The sequence below is a fragment of the Chrysochloris asiatica genome, unplaced genomic scaffold (genome assembly GCF_000296735.1).
Source record: "Chrysochloris asiatica unplaced genomic scaffold, ChrAsi1.0 scaffold00034, whole genome shotgun sequence".
Taxonomy (NCBI): domain Eukaryota; kingdom Metazoa; phylum Chordata; class Mammalia; order Afrosoricida; family Chrysochloridae; genus Chrysochloris; species Chrysochloris asiatica.
The window spans coordinates 14711785-14733017 of NW_006408552.1; the positions used below are offsets into that span (position 1 = coordinate 14711785).

General features: G+C 40.4%; 1 protein-coding gene across 4 annotated transcripts in view; it reads left to right on the top strand.

The window, feature by feature from the left end:
- The window catches only part of RNF216 (ring finger protein 216), a 156731-nt gene that overhangs the window by 121511 nt on the left and 13987 nt on the right, over nt 1-21233 (top strand). For all 4 annotated transcript variants that reach the window (XM_006859771.1, XM_006859772.1, XM_006859769.1 and 1 more), the window contains 2 exons: nt 804-901; nt 13295-13517. In XM_006859771.1, the coding sequence (XP_006859833.1) occupies nt 804-901; nt 13295-13517 (321 nt within the window). The remainder of the gene's footprint in view (nt 1-803; nt 902-13294; nt 13518-21233) is intronic.

Sequence of the window (21233 nt, forward strand, 5' to 3'; positions counted from 1 at the left end):
GAAACCTTCCCAGCGCTCACTGACTTGTCTTTTCAGCTCCCAACACATCACTATCTCCTCAGACTGGACCAGGCACCCTTTCTTACATTACTGCCCTTAATCAAGGTTGTGATTTTGCTAGCTCCAAGAGGCCAGGAACCAAGACCATTTTGCTCAACACTGTTCCCTAATCCCTGCCATACAGTATGCCTAATACCTAGCATATAGTTACTAACTTTGTTAGTAAAATGAGATAATTTGTGGGACTGTTATTAATTATGTAGAATTCTATAACAAAATGGTAATTCCTGTTTACAAATGAAATGAAGCTATGGGGGATGGCATCCCTGTATTAAGTGACAGGTGACTAAGGTAATATCTTCCCTTAGGCTTCTCGTGATCCCACTCTAGATCCCACTCTAAACCCTTCTATAGTTCAAGTCAGCAGAAGATTTGCTCGGTGTAGAGATTCATAAGATCTAGACCTTGCCCTTAAACAGTTCACAGAATTTTATATTTTAGAATCCAAGGTCACTTTCAAGCTATCTCTTTTGGGTGTTCCTGGCATTTTAGAAAGCCTTGTACAAATTGGGAGATGTATGCTACTCTTTGCTTTGATTTGGATGTTTCTCCCATGCTTCCCTGTAAGGATTTTCACCTCCTCTGTGGCGTGATTTCTTTAGAAACCTCCCTGCTGCGAGGAAGCAAGAGCTGCTGACCAAATCCAGTCAAGTGAGACTCATTCCATGTTCCTTTTGTTGGACAGAAATTGGCCTAGCCTCCCCTCATCAGGATCTGTGTTTGTGTCTGTTCTTTGTCCTCAGGAAACCTGTAGGAAGTGTCAGGGACTCTGGAAAGAACACAATGGTCTCACCTGTGAAGAACTAGCTGAGAAAGATGACATCAAGTACCGGACATCTATGTGAGTAACATCCCTCATTGGGACTTACGGAAGGCCTCTCAGCTTTCAAGTCATCCTAACTTCTTGGCAAGAGGGGGCAGTGTGGATTGTGGGGAGAAAAAGTTCTCAGGTCACCCTAATCTTTGCAGCCTCATGGAGCTTTGCTGAAAATGCACTGTATAAAATGCCTGGCATTTTTAGAGGAATTCAGTCAGTGTTGGTCCCTTTCTCCTTATTATCTAAGTAAATAAGCATGTGATGCATTTTAATGAGATGAGGATAGGATACTGGTGACCGAGGTTATGAAGTAGAATTATCAGCCTCCTGGATGAATAAAGAGGTAATCACTGTAATAAGAATTATTGCTTCTCTAGCCACCCTGTGTGACAGCGCATTTACATAATCACTTACTGTGTGGCTTAAGGTAAGAGTTAAGCTGCTGTAGAAACAAAGCCCCAAAATACAGTGGCTTCAATACTACAGAAGTTTGCTGTCATAACTAGCCCTTGTGGGGTTGGTAGGTCACTCCTCACAAATCCCTGAGGGGTATCCCCCTTCAGGATTGGGACTGGGTGATAGCCACACTCTGCTTCAGCCTCTAGGAAGGAGAAAGAGATAAGTGACCAGGGCAGGCAACTGTTTTGTAAGCTGTGTATGCCTTAAAAGTGACAGACATTCTCCTCTTAGCCATTGGTCTAGATTTAATCATGTGACCGCACCTAGCTCCAAAGCCATCACCAAATGTCAGCTTTAGCTTCCAGAATCCCAGGGTTGGGCTGCTTCTTAGTGGTTGGGGATAGAGGATGCAGCAACATGTGCTTTGACAACAAGAGTATCTGCTGCTTCCTATTCTCTTGGCTTTGTCTCCATGCCATTCAGATAGCAGACTAGGATGTTAACCTGTTGGATGACAGATGATTGAGGTCTATGTAAACTGCTTCTGGTATTCTCTGTGCTTATTGGACAGAGAATAAAAACATCTTCCAGATCAATAGCTGCATATATCAGTTGCCACAGGCTGTGTTTATATGCTCTGATAAGAAATGACATCTGGAACAGCAGCTGCAGTTGGCGTCAGCACCTGATTAGGCTCTTGATTATGCATAGGTCTTCTCCAACGCCCATTCTCCTGTGTAGGCCAGACAAGGAAGCAAAAGGAGGTGTGTTGGGAATCATCCCCTCTGCGTCTTGAAGTATTTGATGGAAACTTCCTGCAAGAATATGGCATGATTTTTTTTTTTTTTTTTTTTTTTGTAGAGAGGAGCTTCTCCTCACCATCTAGCCCCTTACTCCATACATCAGTGAGCCAAGGAATCCTACCAATTGCCAAATGTCAAAAACACAAGAGAGGGCAGGGTTCACACAAAAAACTATAAGTAGATTTTGTTGCTGAATCATAAAATACAACACAATACAAGATACCTACCAGAGGCTGTGATCTTGCACCTTAGATGGCATGTTAAGAAACTTACACTTTAACCTGTCAGAAGTAAAAAGCCATTACAGCTTGTTTGACTGTCTTACTTTTTCTTTGAGGATTTCCAGGCATCCACAAAAACAAATGATCAATCATATCATGAACCCCAATAGTTATCAATATTCTGTCATACTTCCTTTCTCTATCCCAGTTTTCTTGCTTGCTTTTAAATTGCTACTGTATTCTTTTAAAACAAACCCAATCCCTGACAGCATGTCATTTCATCCCTAAGTATTTCCATAGACATGTGCTTTTCCCCCTTGTGTAGAACTTGTCGTTGTTACTGTTAACGATCATTTGTCTTTGAGCACCTCACACCAGTTCACAATCACATTTCCCCAGTTGTTTCAGACAATAGCGTTTAGCGTATGCTATAGTTTACTCAAGTCAGGACCTAAACAACGCCTACTCATTCCATTTGATTGTTACAACTCTTCTCTCTTAATCTAGAACACTACTCTCTTTCCCCAACACTTTTTTTTTGGTCATACCAACATACGTATTTTTGTCTTGCCATTGTGAAAAGACCAAGGACAATTGGCTTTGTATAGTGCATCTTCTAGAGTTACCTCCGTCTTCTTGGTGTCATTTAATTTGTTCTCTGTCCCCTGTATTTCCTGTAAGTTAGACTTTAGATCTAAAAGCTTGATTTTGATTCATATTCAACTTCTTCGGCATGAATGTCTCATAGGTGGTGCTATGCATTTCCTGTTGCATCACATCGAGAGGCACATCATGTTTAGTTGTCAGTCTCAAATGCTTTTGAGCAATTTAGTAGCATGGCCAAAGTTCCATTATTTGATGGCTCCATGGTATATAGGGGTCTCCTGGTGTAGTGCTGTAGGTTAATGCACTGCACTGCAAGGTTGGTTTGAACCACAAGTTCGGTGGTTCAAGCTCGCCATCCACTCGGAAACACTATACAAGGGTCACTGTGAGTCGAAACTGACTCGATGGCACTTAACAACAATGGTATAATCTTTAAGGAATGCAAGACTGGGATTAAGTCGAATTCACTCTACTATAAACTAGAACTATAATGTTGTGGGTGGAGAAAAGGGAATGTTGTTGATTCCTAAGAAATATTTAAGAAGTGAAATAGCAGAACTTGATGTCTGAGTAACTATTGGAGGTGAGAATTGAAGGGATCTAACCAGAATGACTCAAGTTTCTAGTTTAGGTAACTAAACTATATCCGATAACTCAGAGGATCAGGAGGGGGAGAGATGTAGTGGAGGAAAATGAAGGCTACTGCTGTGGCCATGTGGAGGCAGTCACTAAACTTCGGCTTGTTCCAAAAACTAGACACTTGAGGGAGTGGCATCACTGAAAGTGGCAGAGTAGCAAAGTCCTAGAAACCATCCCTTCAATAAAACAGCTATATAACCGGGCAAAAACGGTCAGAATCAACTTTTCCTGAACTCTGAACATTAATTTAAAAAAACTTAACCCCGCTAGGGGAGTGCTGGGTGATGAAAGCTGCTACTAGATTTTGGTAAGAGAGTGCTATGGCATTTTTTCTGGGGAGCAACAGGGACAGCTGTCCAGGTTCCTGGTGCAGCTTGCTAATGACAGGGCAATATGGACCTTGTTCTCAAAGATTCCTGACTGTATGTTTTGAGGCAACCAGAGGTAGGCTTAGAAGTTTGCTGTTGTTTCACATTCCTCCCCATAGTGCCTTCTCAGGGTCAGAGCGGCCTCCCTGGCAGCTTTGGATAGCACTTAAATGGTTGGTAGACCCTTAAACAAAAATTAGCTAGCTCACAATGGTTCAGAGACCTAAATATAAGAGCAAAAAATCACAAAATTCTTAGAAGAAAACATAGGGATAAATCTTTTTGACTTTATTTGATAATGGTTTCTTAGACAAGACATCGAAGCCATAAACAACAAAAGAAAAACATGCACTTTATCAAAATTAAGAACTTTTGTACTGCAAAAAAAAGAAAAGAAAAAGGCAGCCCACAGAATGGGAGAAAATATTTGCAAATCATCTATCTTAAGGATTTGCATATAGAATATAATAATAAAGAATTTCTATAACTCAGTAACAAAAGATTGACTAGTCCAATTTAAAAATAGACGATCTATAGACCTTTCTCCAAATATATTTATATATCATCAATAAACACATGCAAACATGTCAAATATTACTAGTCATTGTTGTTAAGTGCTGTCAAGTTGCTTCCAACCCATAGCGACCCTGTATAGGGTTTCTGAAGAGCAGCTCGTGAGTTTGAACCAATAATCTCGTGTTTTAAACCAACCTTGCAGTTCAGGGCATTAACCCACAGCACCACACCAGCACCACACAATAGCCATTGTTGTTATGTGCCGTAGCAACTAATGATTTGTTCTGTAAAACTTCACTCAATTCATAATAAAATTTTTTTTTTTTTTTTTTTAAGGGAGTGATGCCATCCTAGTGGGTATAAAGTCACATCTTATTTTGGTTTTGTGTTTCCCCATGTGACTTAAAATTAAATTAAAAAAAAAAAAACTTTTTATTTTGAATTGAGTGAAGTTTTACAGTACAGATCATCAGTTTTACATTCAACAAATCATATTCCTTGTCTCATTACAATGATTGCAATCTCCCCTCCATGTACTCTGTACGCTCAGATTACAGTATTTACTTCTATTCACTTAGTAAGAATGTAAAAAAATTAGAACCCTCATGCAGTGCTGGTGGGAATGCGAAATGATGGAAAACAGTTTGGCAGCTCCTCAAAAAGTTAAAAATAGAACTGACATATATTTCAGCAATTCCTTTCCTATATGTATACCCAAAGTAATTGAAAACAGATGTCCAAATAAAAATTTGGACACAGATGTTTATAGCAGCACTATTCACAATAGCCAAAAGGTGGGAACAGCCCAAATTGCCATCAACTGCTGACTAGTAATCAAAATGTCGTCTGTCCATACAATGGGATGTACTCAGCCATGAAAAGGAATGAAGGCCTGATCCATGCTTCCACCTGAATGAACCCAAGGGAACATTGTACTGAGTGACAGAAAAGGCTTCTTACATAAACGTGACTAGTCACATGACACAGCCAGCATAAGGAAATCCATGGGAACTCAAAGCAAGTGATTAGAGGAGAGGACTAAAAAGTAACTGATCAATGGGTAGGGGGTTTCCTTTTGTGATGAACATATTCTGGAACTAGATTAGCGATGATTGCACATAGCCTTTTGAAAGTACTAAATGCTTACATACTTAACATACAATTGTAAATATCTTATGTCCCACAATCATAACTCACTTAGGAAGGCCACTTAAGATTTGAAAAACAAATGCCACAAAATCTACAGCCCCAACAGGAGTTTACAACATAGCTGAGAACTAACAGTTGTGTAGTCGCGGACTGGGGTGTTTGTGTCAAGGAGGGGCAGCAGGGAACCTTCCTGTTTGCACACAAGGCTGCAGCTACAGCTGCAGCCCAGGCTTTCCTGCCCAGCCTTTCCCTAGGCACACATCCTGTGAGAGGCCTTCCACAGCCAAGAAGTCACCGCTGAGGCTGCTTATTTCCTGCAGGCTTACAATCTAGTCCCCAAACCACCCTCCCCACAAAAGAATCAACCCTGAGAGCTCCCCTGTCCCATTTTGCACTTAACATGTCACAGGCAGTTTCTGAGTTACAAGCAAAACTTTCCATTCCTAACTCTGTATTTACGTTGAATTTGTATATACAGCTTATATCTAATATCAGTAGCAAAATATTTGTCTTGGTATATAGTATACATTGTACCTACTTTTCTATGCATAAAAAGTAATATAGAAACACTCCCATAAACACTAAAACATCGTTAACATAATATTTCAATATGCGCTGCAAAGTAATGCCGGTTTCCTGATCAGAACCATTATTCATAACTCAGATTTTTAATGTCATTGGCTTTGCTGGTGTTGGTTCAAGATTATGGTCAAACATCATAACTGGGAACTGCCTGTACTGAATTAGAGAGATTGCCACATCCTATTAGCAATCCTTTTTTCACCCAGGCCTTTCAGATTAAGTGCAGGGTCAACATGGCCCTATTTCGTCCTGTTGGTGTGAATGCCAAAGCCCTTTGCTCCTTCTCCTCAAAGAGCACCTCTTCCTCCCTTTCTCACATCCATTATTATTTCTCATGGGTGCCATACAGTCTGGCCTTCCTCAAAAAAATAAATATAAATAGTCAGTAAACACATAAAATCATACAAATATAATTAGCCATTAGAGAAACACAAAATAGAGCCCCCTACTTCCTAACCTTTCTGGAAACCACTGTTTAGCCAAGATTCTTTCTATATTCTCTCACACACTGCATGCAGCCCAAGCAACCTACCCAGGGAAAGAAGTCAAGCCCACCCAGCCAACCACTTTGCACTCACATCCAATCACATCACATTCTCAGCACTCTTAAAGAGTATGTTTGTGCCCAAATAAAACTGGCATTATGTTTTGGACACAGGCTTTCAAATTGGAAACTCTCATCAGAACCTTACAAGTTGTAACAGGGGGGGAAGCATTGGGAAGTGTCTTCACAGTTGCTCAGCGAACTAAAATCGAGAACATGTCTACTAGATTAGTAAGTTGGCATAATAAGTTTTTCTGTATGTAAACTCCTTAATGAGTTTTGCCACTCCACAAAACTGAGAACGCATTTGTTCTCCTATACTTGAACCAGGTTTAGATTCTTTCCAACCCAGCAGTAGTAATCTGCCTGTCTTCATTGGGGCCTCTCACAAATGAGTTTCAGTGAAAAGCAGCCATTTTTTAAAATGCATTTTTGCTATTTTAAAGCGCATTATCTGGCTTCTAAGGAACTTATTTGAACAGTCTTTTAAATATCAGTAGTTAAAAACATTTGTCTGCCACCAGACTCACCTCACTGTTTACTAAAACATTACAGTGGAAAGGAGAAGGTTAGGTTTTCTCAGCTGGAGGCGAGAGTTGCAGATCAGACCTCGTCCCTAGACCACTAACTACTAACTTGAAGAACTGAAACTGTTCTTCTTGGCCTCTGCTCTGGATTCCTAGCTGAAGGGATGAGAAGTGAACAGCTTAGAAGATACCTAGTTTCAGGACTGTTCTCTGTGGGTCCTTTCTGCTGGTCCCTGGTCTCTTGGCTCGTGCATGTCAGCACCATGTCAAGTATAGCCATCTGCTTTACAGGAGCTCGGCTCGGTAAAGGGCAGCTGACATGAACAGTGGTAGGCCACTGTGGAAAGCATTCATTCAGAATTAGTAATAGAGCACCATGGGAGTAGCTAATTCAGAAGTGCCCACCCTTGACAAAGAGCCTAAACCTGTCATCTTCACTCTTTAGTCATTTCCCCTCCATATGAGAGAAAATGCTTTTGGAATCAAGCAGACTCCCTGCAGGCTTCCTGTTGGCCAGGACTGAATTGTACACATGCCCATTGTGGTGGCAGGGAGTCTGGGAATGTGAGATTCTGATGTCGTCAACTTCTGTCATGGGAGATAGGCTCTGCCAGCCAGGAAGAAAGCAGTGAATGGAGATTGGACCATCACCAACCCTGTCTAACCAATCTCCATGCCAAGTTTTCAAAACCCTGGTGTGTTATGGATTAAACTGTGTCCCCCAGAAATAAGTGTTGTTGCATGAATAATTTCTTTTAGAAGTATCAGCATGATGCTGGTCCACATAACTTGGAGTTAAAGATAAACCAACTGTCCAACTTTTCTAACATGTTAAACCACTCTATATAATCAGTCAATCACCACTGCTCCCCTCCCTCATGTCCCAGGGTTCTACAACTCACTGCAACGTCTCACAAAACACACAGCTGTCAAAGGAAACGGTACGTACAATTGTGGAGGCTGGCATATTCCAAATCCGTAGTCCAGAGATCAGTCTGGGTGAGTCTTCCCACCCACCTAATCTCTGAAGCTGAGGAACTCAAATCGGCAGCTCAGAACACAGGCTATTGATGCACAAGGCTACCAGAGCTGATGAATCAGGTCAGACCAGACCCCCAGGGTTGATGACTTGAACATCCTTAATCCTTAATTGTGCTGTAATCTTTAGTAATTGTTGTTAAATGCCAAATAGTCGGTTCAGGTTCATAATGATCCTCTATAGGGTTTCCAACGAGTGGCTGATGGGTTTGAACTGCTAACCTTGTGGTTAATAGTCCAGTGCTTATTCTATAGTGCCACTTTTCCAAAACAATCCTATAAATTGGGAGTCAGACCATGCACCCAAGAGTGGTGACTTGAGTCACACTCTATAGTAAGGTGGGGGCATCCTTAATGCTTAGTTGCACTGTAATTCTTACTTCTTGTTGTTAAGTGCCTTCAAGTCAGTTCTAACTCATGTTGTTAAGTGCTGTCAAGTCGATTCTGACCCATAGCAACCCTGTAGAGGGTTTCCAAGGAGCAGCTGGTGAACTTGAACCACTGACCTTACAGTTCAAATGGCTTTGCAGTCTGGTGCATTAATCCACAGTACCAACCACACCAGGACTCCGGTTTTCCAAGGAGCAGCTGGTGAATTTGAACTACCTGCCAACCTTGCAGTTCAGACTAACCTTGTGGTCCAGTTCATTATCCTACAGTGCCACACCAGGACTCCTTACTTAGTTCTACCTTAATCCTGCCTCATTAACAACATACTTAAAAATGGATCCAAAATCACATACAGTTAAGTGCCATCTAGTCTGTTCTGACTCATAGCCACCTTATATATAGGGTTTCCAAGACTTTAAATCTTAGCAGGAGCAGAAAGCCTCATCTTTATTCCACAGAGCAGCTGGCAAGCTCAAACTGTAGACCTGTGGTTTGCAGTCTAGTGCTTATCATATAGAGCCAACGTATTCACAATCACAGGCATACAGGATACAATTTGCAATATATCACAGGATGGGAAAATGTGGCTAGAAGAGCCATAATAAGTCATAGTCCTACAGTTGTAAATCTTTATTTCGATTCCTGTGGTTTTAATCCCATTTAGAAATGGGTTGTCTTTGTTAAAGGACCCCAGTGGCATAGTGATAAAAGCACTCTGCTGCTACCTGAAAGGTCAGTGATTAACACCCGCTAGCCACCCTGTGTAAAGATTCACAGCTTAGAGACTTTAAAGGAGGGCTAGTTCTAGTCTGTCCTTCAGACTTGTTAAAGACTGGGATCGACTCCATGGCAGCAGGGTGGCTTGGCTTGGCTTGGGCTGGCTTTTTACATGTGATTTGTTGTTGCTATTGCTTGGTTTGTCTTTGTTACTTTAAGGAGAGAATCGTAGTGTTGGCTGTGTCTTGAGTCAATCTCTTAAAAATATAAAGGGATCAGAATAAGCACTAGAAAAATTAAGAAAAAAAATGGTAGATACCTAAAATGTGGAAGTGGTTTTGGAATTGGATAATAGATAGGCTAGAAGAATTTTATTCTGTTTAATTTTATTTATTTATTTAAGCTTTTTATTGTGAACTGAGTGGTAGTTTACATCAGTTTTATACTTACCCTATTGTATTTTGTTTCATTGCACTGATAACAATCCCCTCCATAGATCATCATTCAACAGTATTTGCTTCTATTCCTTCTGGATTTTTTTTTTTTTTAATTGGTGTACACAAAAACACTCAGTAATATATAATCATTTAAATACCCCAATGGCACATTGTACAAGCTTTCCTCCTGGCCACCAGCATCACAATCTTTCTCTTTCCATGAGTCTAGAGTTGTCAGCTGCTCTTATCTCTCCATGTCATCATTTCTGCCTCCATTTCTGGTGTTGCTGCTTCTCTGAAAAGGGTCCCACAGTCCGCTTGTGTGTTCCTCCCTTGATGGTCCTAGGGTCTTTTGTCCCTGGAATGTTAGATGAAGTACACCCCCCTGTATATTACAAAACTTCTGCCTTTACAGTTGTGACAATCGCATTTGTCATAACAATTACTTTTGAATCATAAGAATCTTATCCCCATCTCCTTTCACCAGACCCAGCTAGACAAGATGAAAGCTAGTCAGTGGGGATTCTACTTTCCCCCCATACAATCTAAAACTAAACTCCCTCTTGAAAACTTGCAAACCAGCTGTTTCGTACCTTTATAGCTCCCCTCCCCCATTATCGGGAGCCATTGTCTAAATTACAAGTTTGTAGAATGTGCCCTTGGGTTGTTTAAATGATTATATATATATATTCTTGAGTGTTTTTGTGTACACCAAAAAACCAGGGAATAGAAGCAAATACTGTTGAATGATGATGCATAGAAGGGATTATAATCATTGCAATGAAACGAAATAAGGTAGGATGAGTGCAAAACGGATGTCTCCTGGATCTCAAAAGGTTGAGCCATAACCCCCAAGGTTCCAGAGTGTAGAACTGGCATAAATGTGTGCCAAGGTATAGGGCTACCACCCAGAGTTGAGGGGGGGCAGGACCAAGTGGATTGGGGTCACCATGCAGAGATGGACTAGGAGAATGGGGCCACCTAAAGGCAAGGGAGCAGTCTTTGTATCACAGTGAATCTGGAAGGCAGAACTGAAGATCAAGGCTAAGGGGCCTCCATTCATACTCTAGAGAGCATGACCAATACTAATAGTCTGGAGGGCAGAGCCATTGCCAAGATGGTCTTAGAGAGCAGAAGATTATTTTCAAGCCTTGAGAGATGATGTAAATCTGGTTTGGAACTTGATTGGTGCCTGTTATCCCTCCCCCCCCCCCCCAATATCTCTCATTGATAATGGAAATTTCTACCTTGTACCTGCTTTACCATTGTACTTTAGAAACAGATACTTTATGATCTAGATTTCACAGGTTCACAGATAAAGAGGAATTTTGACCCAGAATGAAATACACCTGAAGTCTCACCCATGTTTGCTTTAGATGATTCAGAAAATGAAATTTCAGAATTTGGGTTGATTTAAGACTTTTGAAATGATATGATTGGTTTGAATGTGTTTTCCATATAGAAAGGACAAGAAATTTGGTGTATCAAAGGGCAGTATGGTATGAATTAAACTGTATTTTCAGAAAATGCCATCTTCAGAAAAGTACTTATAATTTGGGTGACAGGAAAGGCAATATACAATGAGAGGGAAGTTGCAGAAGAATGATGAAGGTGGGAGAAGACACAAGGAGTACAAGAGTTAAAGGGAACAGGGAGATACTGTTAAACACAGTCTTACAGTAATAGTAATCTGGGGTAGCTATATGAATAGATACACAGGCTTAACTGGTATGGGTGGGAGAGTGGAAGTGTACCAACAAATTTGTAAAGGTTTGTCAGAGGATATTTGTATATGGGTATTTACTTTTACTGTAAACAGATCCAAGAGTGTAATGGAGCATGTTATATGCCATTGAGTCCGTTCCTGATAGTTCAGTTTTCAGCTGAATAATAAACAGGTATATAGGAGGAACCGCAGCACTAGTGAGGTATGCACACATGGAGTGGTCAATCATTGAGTATTAAAAGGGCATTATTCACCTAATGACAAAATTCACACGGGTTGGGAAGAAGGTAGAATGGAAACAAAGATCATAGAGAGCAAGTGGCGTAACTGGTATTCCACTGAGGGAAGTGCAATCATTTTGAAATGAAACGAAGTCTGTGATTTGTTGAATGTCAAACTGATGATCAATCTGCTTTGTAAACCTTCCCTTAATTCACAATTTTAAAAATTTTTAAACAGAAAATGTTGTGAATACTAGTCCCTATGCCTGTGGTTACAGTCCCATTTAGGAATGAGTTGTCTTTGTTATATTAATGAGATAGGATTCCTTAGGGGTTTATCTTTAGTTGATCGCTTTTGAAATATATTAAATGCTGACTATTCTGGTCACTCATAGTGACCCAGTATAGGGTTTCTGAGGAGAAACTAGTGAGTTCAAACCAACCTTGTGGTCCAGTGCATGCCTTTCAGCGCCACACCAGGACTCCCTTTTTAGATATAAAAGAGATTAAAGCAGAAAACAAGAGAAGGAGAGATGGAAGGGGAAGAAAAAAATGCTAAGCCACATGAAGATCTCCTAGGAACAGAAGTTCAAAGAGACAAAGGCATTCCTGTAAACCAACAGGGAAACCTTCCGCTAGAGCAGGCACCCTGAATAGCCTCCTAAACTCTGAGAAATGTATGGGTCTGTAAGATAAGCACTGGACTGTTAACCACAAGGTTGACAGTTCAAACTCACCAGCTGTTCCTTGGAAACCCTGTATAGGGTTGCTATGAGTCAAAACTGGCAGCATTTAACAACAACAAAAAATTCTTGAGAAAACTTCTGTTTGTTAAATCACCAATTTGTGTTTCTGCAACAGCAGCACTGCAGAACCTGGTTTCCTGGCTCTCAGTATATCTAGTTTTGAGTATGGACATGTTCTTTAGGAAGACCCTCAATTTTTTTCCTCTCAACTTTGTTGTTGTTGTTAAGTACCGTAGAATCGGTCCCAACTCATAGTGACCCTCACAGGGTTTCCAAGGCTGCAAATCTTTACAGGAGCAGAAAGCTTCATCATTGTCCCGCGGAACAGCTGCTAGTTTTGAACTGCCAACCTTGATGTTAGCAGCCTGATTCGTAACCAATACACTACCAGAGCTCCTTCTCTCAACTTTAGGCCTACAGAAACTTCTTTAACAAACACAGCCAGGATTTTCTACAAGATCACTGCTATCTAGGCACAGTGCCAAAGTGCTTTTAAGTCATGTCTGCAATCCTCAAAACACTGAGAGTTGATGTTTCCCAGTTTGAAAAAAAAAAACCTAGTTAACCCAAACAGTTGGGTAATTTTCTCAAGGGCATATAGCTGATAAACTCCACGTTCAATTCTCTGACTCCAGAACATAGATTGTCTTCACAATTTGAAGGGTGGGCTATGCAGTCAGTATATGTAGAGAGACATGAATAATGAATACTTAATGGACAAAATATTTTTCTTTCCTCTTCATCTTTCCTGCCATCTACACTCATGGTTTGGTTTTTCTTCCTTTCAGTGAAGAAAAAATGACTGCAGCTCGCATTAGGAAATGCCACAAGTGTGGGACTGGCCTCATCAAATCCGAAGGCTGCAACCGCATGTCTTGTCGCTGTGGTGCCCAAATGTGCTACCTCTGCCGAGTGTCCATCAACGGATATGACCATTTTTGCCAGCACCCTCGGTCCCCAGGAGCACCTTGCCAGGAGTGTTCCAGATGCTCTCTCTGGACTGACCCTACTGTAAGTGCATATATGGAGTTGGGGGACTGGGTAGGTAAATAAGATAATAAAAAATGATTAAGAAAGTAATCAGAAAACACTTTTCAGAAAGTGGTACACCCAAATGGTGTTATAGACAAATTCTTTTAATCCTTTAGGGAATAAGAATGTTCTGTGACATTTGAAATATTCTATAGCATGGAAGAATGAGGAAAGTTTCACATAGACCAGGTGAATTTATTCCAGAAATGCCAGGATAGCTTAATATTTAAAATTCTGTCATCATATGTTCAGAGGGTAAAAAGACATTTTACTAAAAATCTAATTTCCATACATGATTTAAGCTTTTATTATTTTTTTTTTTTATGTTATTAGATACACCCTGTAAATAATTTTTTAAAACCCACTTTGCCATAGTTACTATTCAATGGCAAAATACATAGACGCATTCTCAGTATAATCAAGGACAAGGCATCACCAGTATTTTGTTCTAGAACTGCTAGTTAGTGAAGTTAGGTAATAGACTAAGATAGACACAAACATCAGAGAAGGTAATAACTGATATTGCACACACAGTGTTTACCCAGTAAACATTGTTTTAAGAATTTTTATATGTAGAGACAAAAGACATTTACCATTTTAAACCTGGGGTGGGGTGACAACAAAATAGGTAACTATAGAAAGCTATTAGAAGCAGTGGGAAAATTATGATATGTGGGTGAAGTCCATTCCAAAGAAGTGGCTGGTGGGTTTGAACCCCTAACCTTGCAGTTAATATTCTAGTGCGTATCCTGTGTCACAATGCCAGCATTCCAGTGGAAAGATTGTTATTGGGTATCATTGAGTCAGTTCCAATTCATAGCAACCCTGTGTACAACAGAACAAAACACTGCCCAGTCCTGTGCCATCCTCACAATTGTTACGTTTGAATACATTGCTGCTTCAACTGTGCCAATCCGTCTCCTTGGGGGGGAGCTCCTCTTTTCCACTTAACCTTCCATTTTACCAAGCAGATATCTAGGAACTGGATCCTCCTGAGACTATATCTGAAATAAGAAAGACAAAGTCTCACCATCTTGACTTCACCGAAGCTTTCTGTTGTTACTTTTTCCAACACAGATTTGTTTATTCCTCTGGCAGTCCATGATACTTTTAATATTTTCCTCCATCCTCATAACTTAGATGCATCAATTCATCTACGTTCTTCCTTACTTATTGTCCAACTTTCACATGCATATAAGGTTACTGAAAATACCACATAACTTGAGTTAAGCACATCTTAGTCCTCAAACTGACATCTTTGCTCTTACATACTTAAAAGGTGTTTTGCAGCAGATTTGCCTAATGCAGTATGTTGTTTGATTTCTTAACTGCTGCTTCCATGAGTGTTAATAATGGATACTGGATCCAACTCTTGGACACTTTTGTGCATTTATCATGATGTTACTTACTAGCCAAGTTGAGAGAGGACTTTTTTTCTCCTTTACACTGAGGTGCAACCCATGCTGAAGGTTTTGGTCTTCAGTAAGTATTTTAAGTTCTCTTCGCTTTGAGCAAGCAGATTTGTATCATCTGCAAATCATGGTTCATAAAAAGTCTTCCTCCAGTCCTGATGTCATGTTCTTCATTTAACTCAACTTCTCAAATTATTTGCTCAGCATATAGATTGAATAAGTATGGTGAAAGAATACAACCCTGGCACTTACCTTTTCCTAATTTTAAACCATTCAGTGTCCCCTTGTTCTGTTTGAGCACCGCCTCTTGGTCTATGTACAGCTTCCATAAGAGCACAATTAAGTGTTCTGGGATACCCGTTCTTAGCAATGTTATCCATAGCTTGTCATGATCTACATAGTCAAAAACCTTTGCTTAGTCTATAAAGCACTGGTAAACATCTTTCTGGTAGTCTCTGTTTTCAGCCAAGATCCATTTGACATCAACAGTGATATCCCTTATTCCATGTCCTTGTATAAATCCAGCTTGAACCTCTGGCAGTTTCCTGTCGATGTACTGTTGCAGCCATTTTTTAATTATCTTTAGCAAAACTTAACTTGTATGTGATATTAATGATATTGTCCAATCATTTCCAGGCCATTGAATTAACCTCTCTTTGAAATAGGTACAAATAGGGATCTCTTGCAGTCACTTGGCCGTGTATCTGTCTTCCAGATTTCTTAGCATAGATAAGTTAGTGCCTCCAGTGCTGCATCGGTTCATTTAAAGATTTCAATTTGTATTCCATCAATTTTCTCTTTAGCTCTTTTACCTCCTCATTTCTTCCTTTTACTTTAGCATCTCTATGCTGGAAACCAAGTTTCAAGGTCTCTTCTCACACTCATTTTGGTCTTTGTCTTCTTTTTTGTCTTCCTAATGAAATTTTGCTTTCTTTCTGTAAGATGTTCTTGATGTCATTTCACAACTCTTCTGGTCTTCACTATTTGGTGTCTAATGATTAGCATCAAATCTGGAGTAAGTCATTGGCTTGCAAAATTCTGTCACACGCACGATCTCCAGTATTCATTTCTATCACTAAGGCCATATTTTCTAATTACTGATGCTTCCTCTTTGTTTGCAATCTTTGCATTCCAGTTGCTCGTAATTATCTATATATCTTAATTGCATATTTGATCAATTTCAGACTAAAGAAGTTGGTGGGATTGGTCAATTTTATCATCGCTGGCTTTAGTAATTGGTGTGTAAATTTGAATAATAGTAGTCTTAGCTGGTTTTCCTTGTAGGCATATGGATATCATCCTATCACAGATGGCATTATACTTTTAATAGATCTTGATTTTTTTTTTTTAATGATGATGATGATGTTGAATGTGACACCATTCTTCTTCCATTTTTTACTCCTGGCATAGTAAATCATGTGATTGTCAAATTCAAAATGGCCTATACATTTCAGCTCACTAATGCCTAGAATGGAGTCCTAGGATAAGCATGCAACTGCAACATCTGTTTGAACCACAGGTCAGCAGTTCAAACTCACCATCTGCTCCTTGGAAACTCTATACAGGATCTCTATGATTCAGAATCGATTCAACAGCACTGAACAACAACAGTGTGTACAATATCTATCCTATGGGTTCCATTTCATTTTTGACAACTTCCAGTTTTCCTAGATTCATACTTACTGCATTCCATGTTCTGGTTATTAATGCGTGCTTACAGCTCTTTCTCCTCATTTTAAGTTGTGCTCCATCAGCAAATGAAGGTGTCTAAAGCTTTGCTCTGTTTGCATCATCATGATCAACTCTGCTTTGAGGAGGCAGCTCTTCCTCAGTCATCTTTGAGTGCCTTTCAATCCTGAGGGGCTTATCTTCGAGCACTGTATCTGACAATGTTCTCATGCTCTCTTCATGTTTCAGTATTCAGTATCCTGGTAGTGACAGTGTTCCTTCCTCTGCTATTCATAAGGTTTTCAGCAGCTGAACATTCAGAAGTAGTCTGTCTCTCCTTCTTAGTCTGTCTTAGTCTGTAAGCTCAGCTAAACCTGTCCACATGGGTATCCCTGCTGGTATTTAAAATACCAGCAGCATACCTTCCAACAACACGCAAGCCACCACAGAACGACAAACTGACAGACAAGTGGTGGAGTGGAAAGAGAACAGGATCGAAATAAACACAAAGAGGACCATGCACACGGTAGCGACAACGAAAACAAACTAGTTGCCACAGTTGATTCCAGTTCATGGTGACTTTGTGTGTCGATGTAGAATTATGCTTCAGGGGGTTTTCAGTGACAGTTTTTCAGAAGTAGATCACCAGGTCTTTCTTCCAAGATGCCTCTCTGACTAGGCTTCAGTTTCTACCTTTTAGTTAGCAGTTGAGCATTTCACCATCCAGTACTCCACAGTAGCAATAAAAATAGAAATTAATTTTAACAAAGAATGCATAAAAATAGGGAGAAAACTATTAAAATCCTACTGAAAGGCATAAAAAGACTTCAACAGAATGAGAAATAGACTTTGGTTTTAGGTAAGTGTTGATATGAGAAAGATAAACTTTTTAAAATGCAGTTGGCCTTTGAACAACGTGGCAGTTAGGGGCATCGATTCCCCTCACTATCAAAAATCCACATAAAACTTTTTCCAAAAAAAAAAAAATTGTAGCCTACTGTTGACTGGAAGCTTTAACTGATAACATACAAAGACTGTTAACTCATGTTTTCCCTATTATATGCAATATGTGCTATATTCTTACAAGAAAGTAAGCTAGAGAAAAGAAAACCATAAGGAATTGAAAGTACGTTTACTGTGTATGAAAAAATACAACATTTTTTCCCTCTCATGGAACTCTGCTCAGCTGTGTACCATAATTCATTGCTGTGGCCACACAGAACTCAGACACCATATTCACAGTTATGGGGTTTATTAGGAAAGTTGATGGGTTACACTGCAGGTCTGGTGTGGCACTATAGGTTAAGCACTGTGCTGCTAAACACATTGTCAGTAGTTCATAGCCACCAGCTGCTCCTCAGAAACTTTGTATATAGAGTCACTGAGTTGGAACTGGCTCAGTGGCACTTAACAACAACAGCCATGTAGATTCGGAAATGCTCTGGACACAGTTATTCCAGTCAGGACAGCCTCTTTAGCCATCCATGCTCACAGGCAGGTGTCTCTTAGCCCAGTCAATGTTACAAAACTCTTTCGGGATGTTGCTCAGTGCCCACTGAACACACCACTCCACCAGCAGTCTCAGCCTGAAGGCACTCAATTCAAACTCTGTGGGTCGCAAGCCTAGCTTCTCCAATTACGTGTCTGTAGGCACCCCCATGCTACAAGTAAGCCGCCATAGTTGCTCAGCTTTACTTCTCCTGGGCTGGGAAGCCCGCTGCTCTGGCTGTTGGTCTGCTGCTGTTCTGCCACTCCAATGTCAGGATTTTTGGTCCCTGCGTCAAGGCGGTTCAATATGCAGGAATCTAGGGGGTCAAAGTTTGTACTACACTCCTGGATCTTTGATGGTAGCGAAATTCCACATTCCTGCTTCTGAGATGGCTCATTTTACCCCTAATAGTGCTCCAGGTTTTTACCATCACAGTTAACCCTGTTAACCACTCACAGCTGAATCATATAATCTTATCAGCATCTTCTCCCACCGTCTTGTACCCAGACCCATCAGGGCAAAAATGTTTTGTGGGAGTTTGCAAAGACTGTGGCTAGAAGAAACATTAATTCACTACACCACACAGTCCTGTACTGTATTTATCAATACAGTAAGTTTAATGGTCTGCATTTATTGGAAAAAATCTGCAAATAATAGGGCCTGTATAGTTCAAACCCATGTTGCTCAAGGGCCAGCTGTAATCTTTGAATTTAAAACCATCACAGTTAGCTCCAAGTTGTTCTGGAAGGATAACTGTGGCTTTTGAGAAGACTTGTTCTATCAAATAGTAAAATGCCTTTTAACGCCTGAGGGTGTGAAAGCATTGTGTGAATAAGAATGCCTGCTTCAGTTTAATAGGGAATTTCCTGCTAACTTAGGGCAAATGACAGTCCTTAAGGAAGCTCCCCAAAGTGCCCTTGCCTGCATCTTGCTGATAAACAGTCACTCTGGCTTTCACGTGGGAACAGCTAAGAATAATCTGAATAGTGGAAAACACACTTTGTCCCTGAGAGGGAAGACAGTACTGCAGAGAGATCACCTCTCTCCAAAGGCATCTCGAGCTATAACGCAGTTCCATCTACATTCAGTAGAATTCGTTTTTTGTGTTGTTGGTTTTTTCCTCTTGAAAATTAATGTTCAGTTTTGTCAAGGTTTTAAAAGTAAAACTAGTTTTTACTGTTACTGTTGTTAAGTACCATCAAGTTGGTTCCAACTCATAGTGACCCTGCATAGAGTTTCTGAGGAGTGGTTGGTGGGTTAGAACTGCCAGCCTTGTGGCTAGCAGTCCAGTTCTTAACCTACAACACAATACCAGCACTCGAGTTTTTACTGAAATGGCACACTAATGAAAACTTATATAATACAAAAGTAAGCAAATAGATTCAAAAGACAAAATCGTGACCAGAGACAGACCTGTGAGAACTAAATGTCTGATGAATGTCCCATTTCAAATCCCTGCAGAAATGGTAGTCATTCACTTGTTCATTGTCAGATATCCAGTGTTGACATCATGGAATTCACGGGAGTCGTCCATGATGTTAGCAAAGGTAGAGAAGTACAGGGAACAGTGGGATCCAGAGTGACAGATATTGGAGCAAGACGGTGCCTACCTTAGCTCCAGGAACCAAAGAAAGCTACTCTGAGAGGAACCTTTGCAATGAGACCTGCATGGCGAGAAGGCTTTAGAAGAGAAGAAACCAATGTTGAGGGAAGTAGTAGGAGAGGCTTGACTGATAGCCATGTGGACAGAGAATATTCACATTGTGGTCGTTGCTATTTATTTGGAAACATATCCAGGACTGACAAAAATATTTAAATTCTCTTTGGCAAGAGGCCCTGTAAACAAAGATGAATGTTCTGGAGATAATAAAAATTAATAGCAGTCAGTAAGAAATTGGTACACATCCCTTGTTATAAATTTATTGGTATAAATAAGAATTGATTTGTCTGGGAATAGTTGAAACCCCAGAATCATCAGTGGTTTAAAACATTATAGAAGTGTATTTCTCCTTCATGACTATGTACAGAGGTTAATATCCCAGGCATGGAATAGCAGTTCTGCCAGTGATACCATCTGGACCCAGCTTTCTGCTCTGCTGTTCCTCAGATATAGCCAAAGATTGCATGTGCTCCTGGTCTGAGAAGGAGCTTAGACAGCAGGAGTTAGAAGGGACAAAGGAACTGCCACAAGTCACTGCTGCTTGACTCTCTTAGTTGTTGTGGTTTTGTTAAGTTTCTTCAAGTCGCTTCCGACTCATAGTGACCCTTTATAGGGTTTCCAAGGAGTAACTGGTTAACTTGAACCCTGCTGACTTTATGGTTCAAACTGATTTTTGCTTACAATCCAGCACATTAACCCACAGCACCACACTAGGACTCTTAGCAACCCATTGTTGTTGTTAGATGTCATTGAGTCAGTACCATCTTATAGCAGCCCTATGCACAGCAGAACAAAACACTGCCTGGTCCTGTGCTAACCTCACAATTGTTGCCACCCTTGAGTCCATTGATGCTGCCACTTTGCCAGTCCATCTCACTGGGGGTCTTTCTCTTTTTCTCTGACCTTAACAAACATGATATTCCTCCCCAGTGACTGGTCTCCCCCCAGCCCCCCAACAATATATGTGTACCCCCTGACAATATGTCCTGTGTTGTTAGGTGCCTTCAAATCATTTCTAAACTCTTCGCAACCCTTTGTGCAATATTACAAAACACTACTTTATCTTGCACCATCTTCACAATTGTTGCTATGTTTGAGCCCATGTTGTAACCACTATGTCAATCCATCACATTGAGGGTCTTCTTCCTTTTCCCTAATCCTCTACTTCACTGACCCTGAGGTCCTTCTCCAAGCACTGGTCCCTCCTGATCACATGTCCAAAGTACATGAGACAAAGACTTGCCATCCTTGGTTTTTTTGTAACTTTTTATTAAGTAAAGATTTACTGAGCAGATCATCGTTTACTTTACTTCATTCCAATGATTGGCATTTCTTCTACATACCATCAGTTCAAAGTATTTACCTCTGTTCTCTCTAACTGTTGCATTCCTCTGTTTCTTCCGCTACCTTCATTTTTCTTCTTCCAACCTCCCTCTGTTTTGTTGTATATTGCCTGCCCTGTCACA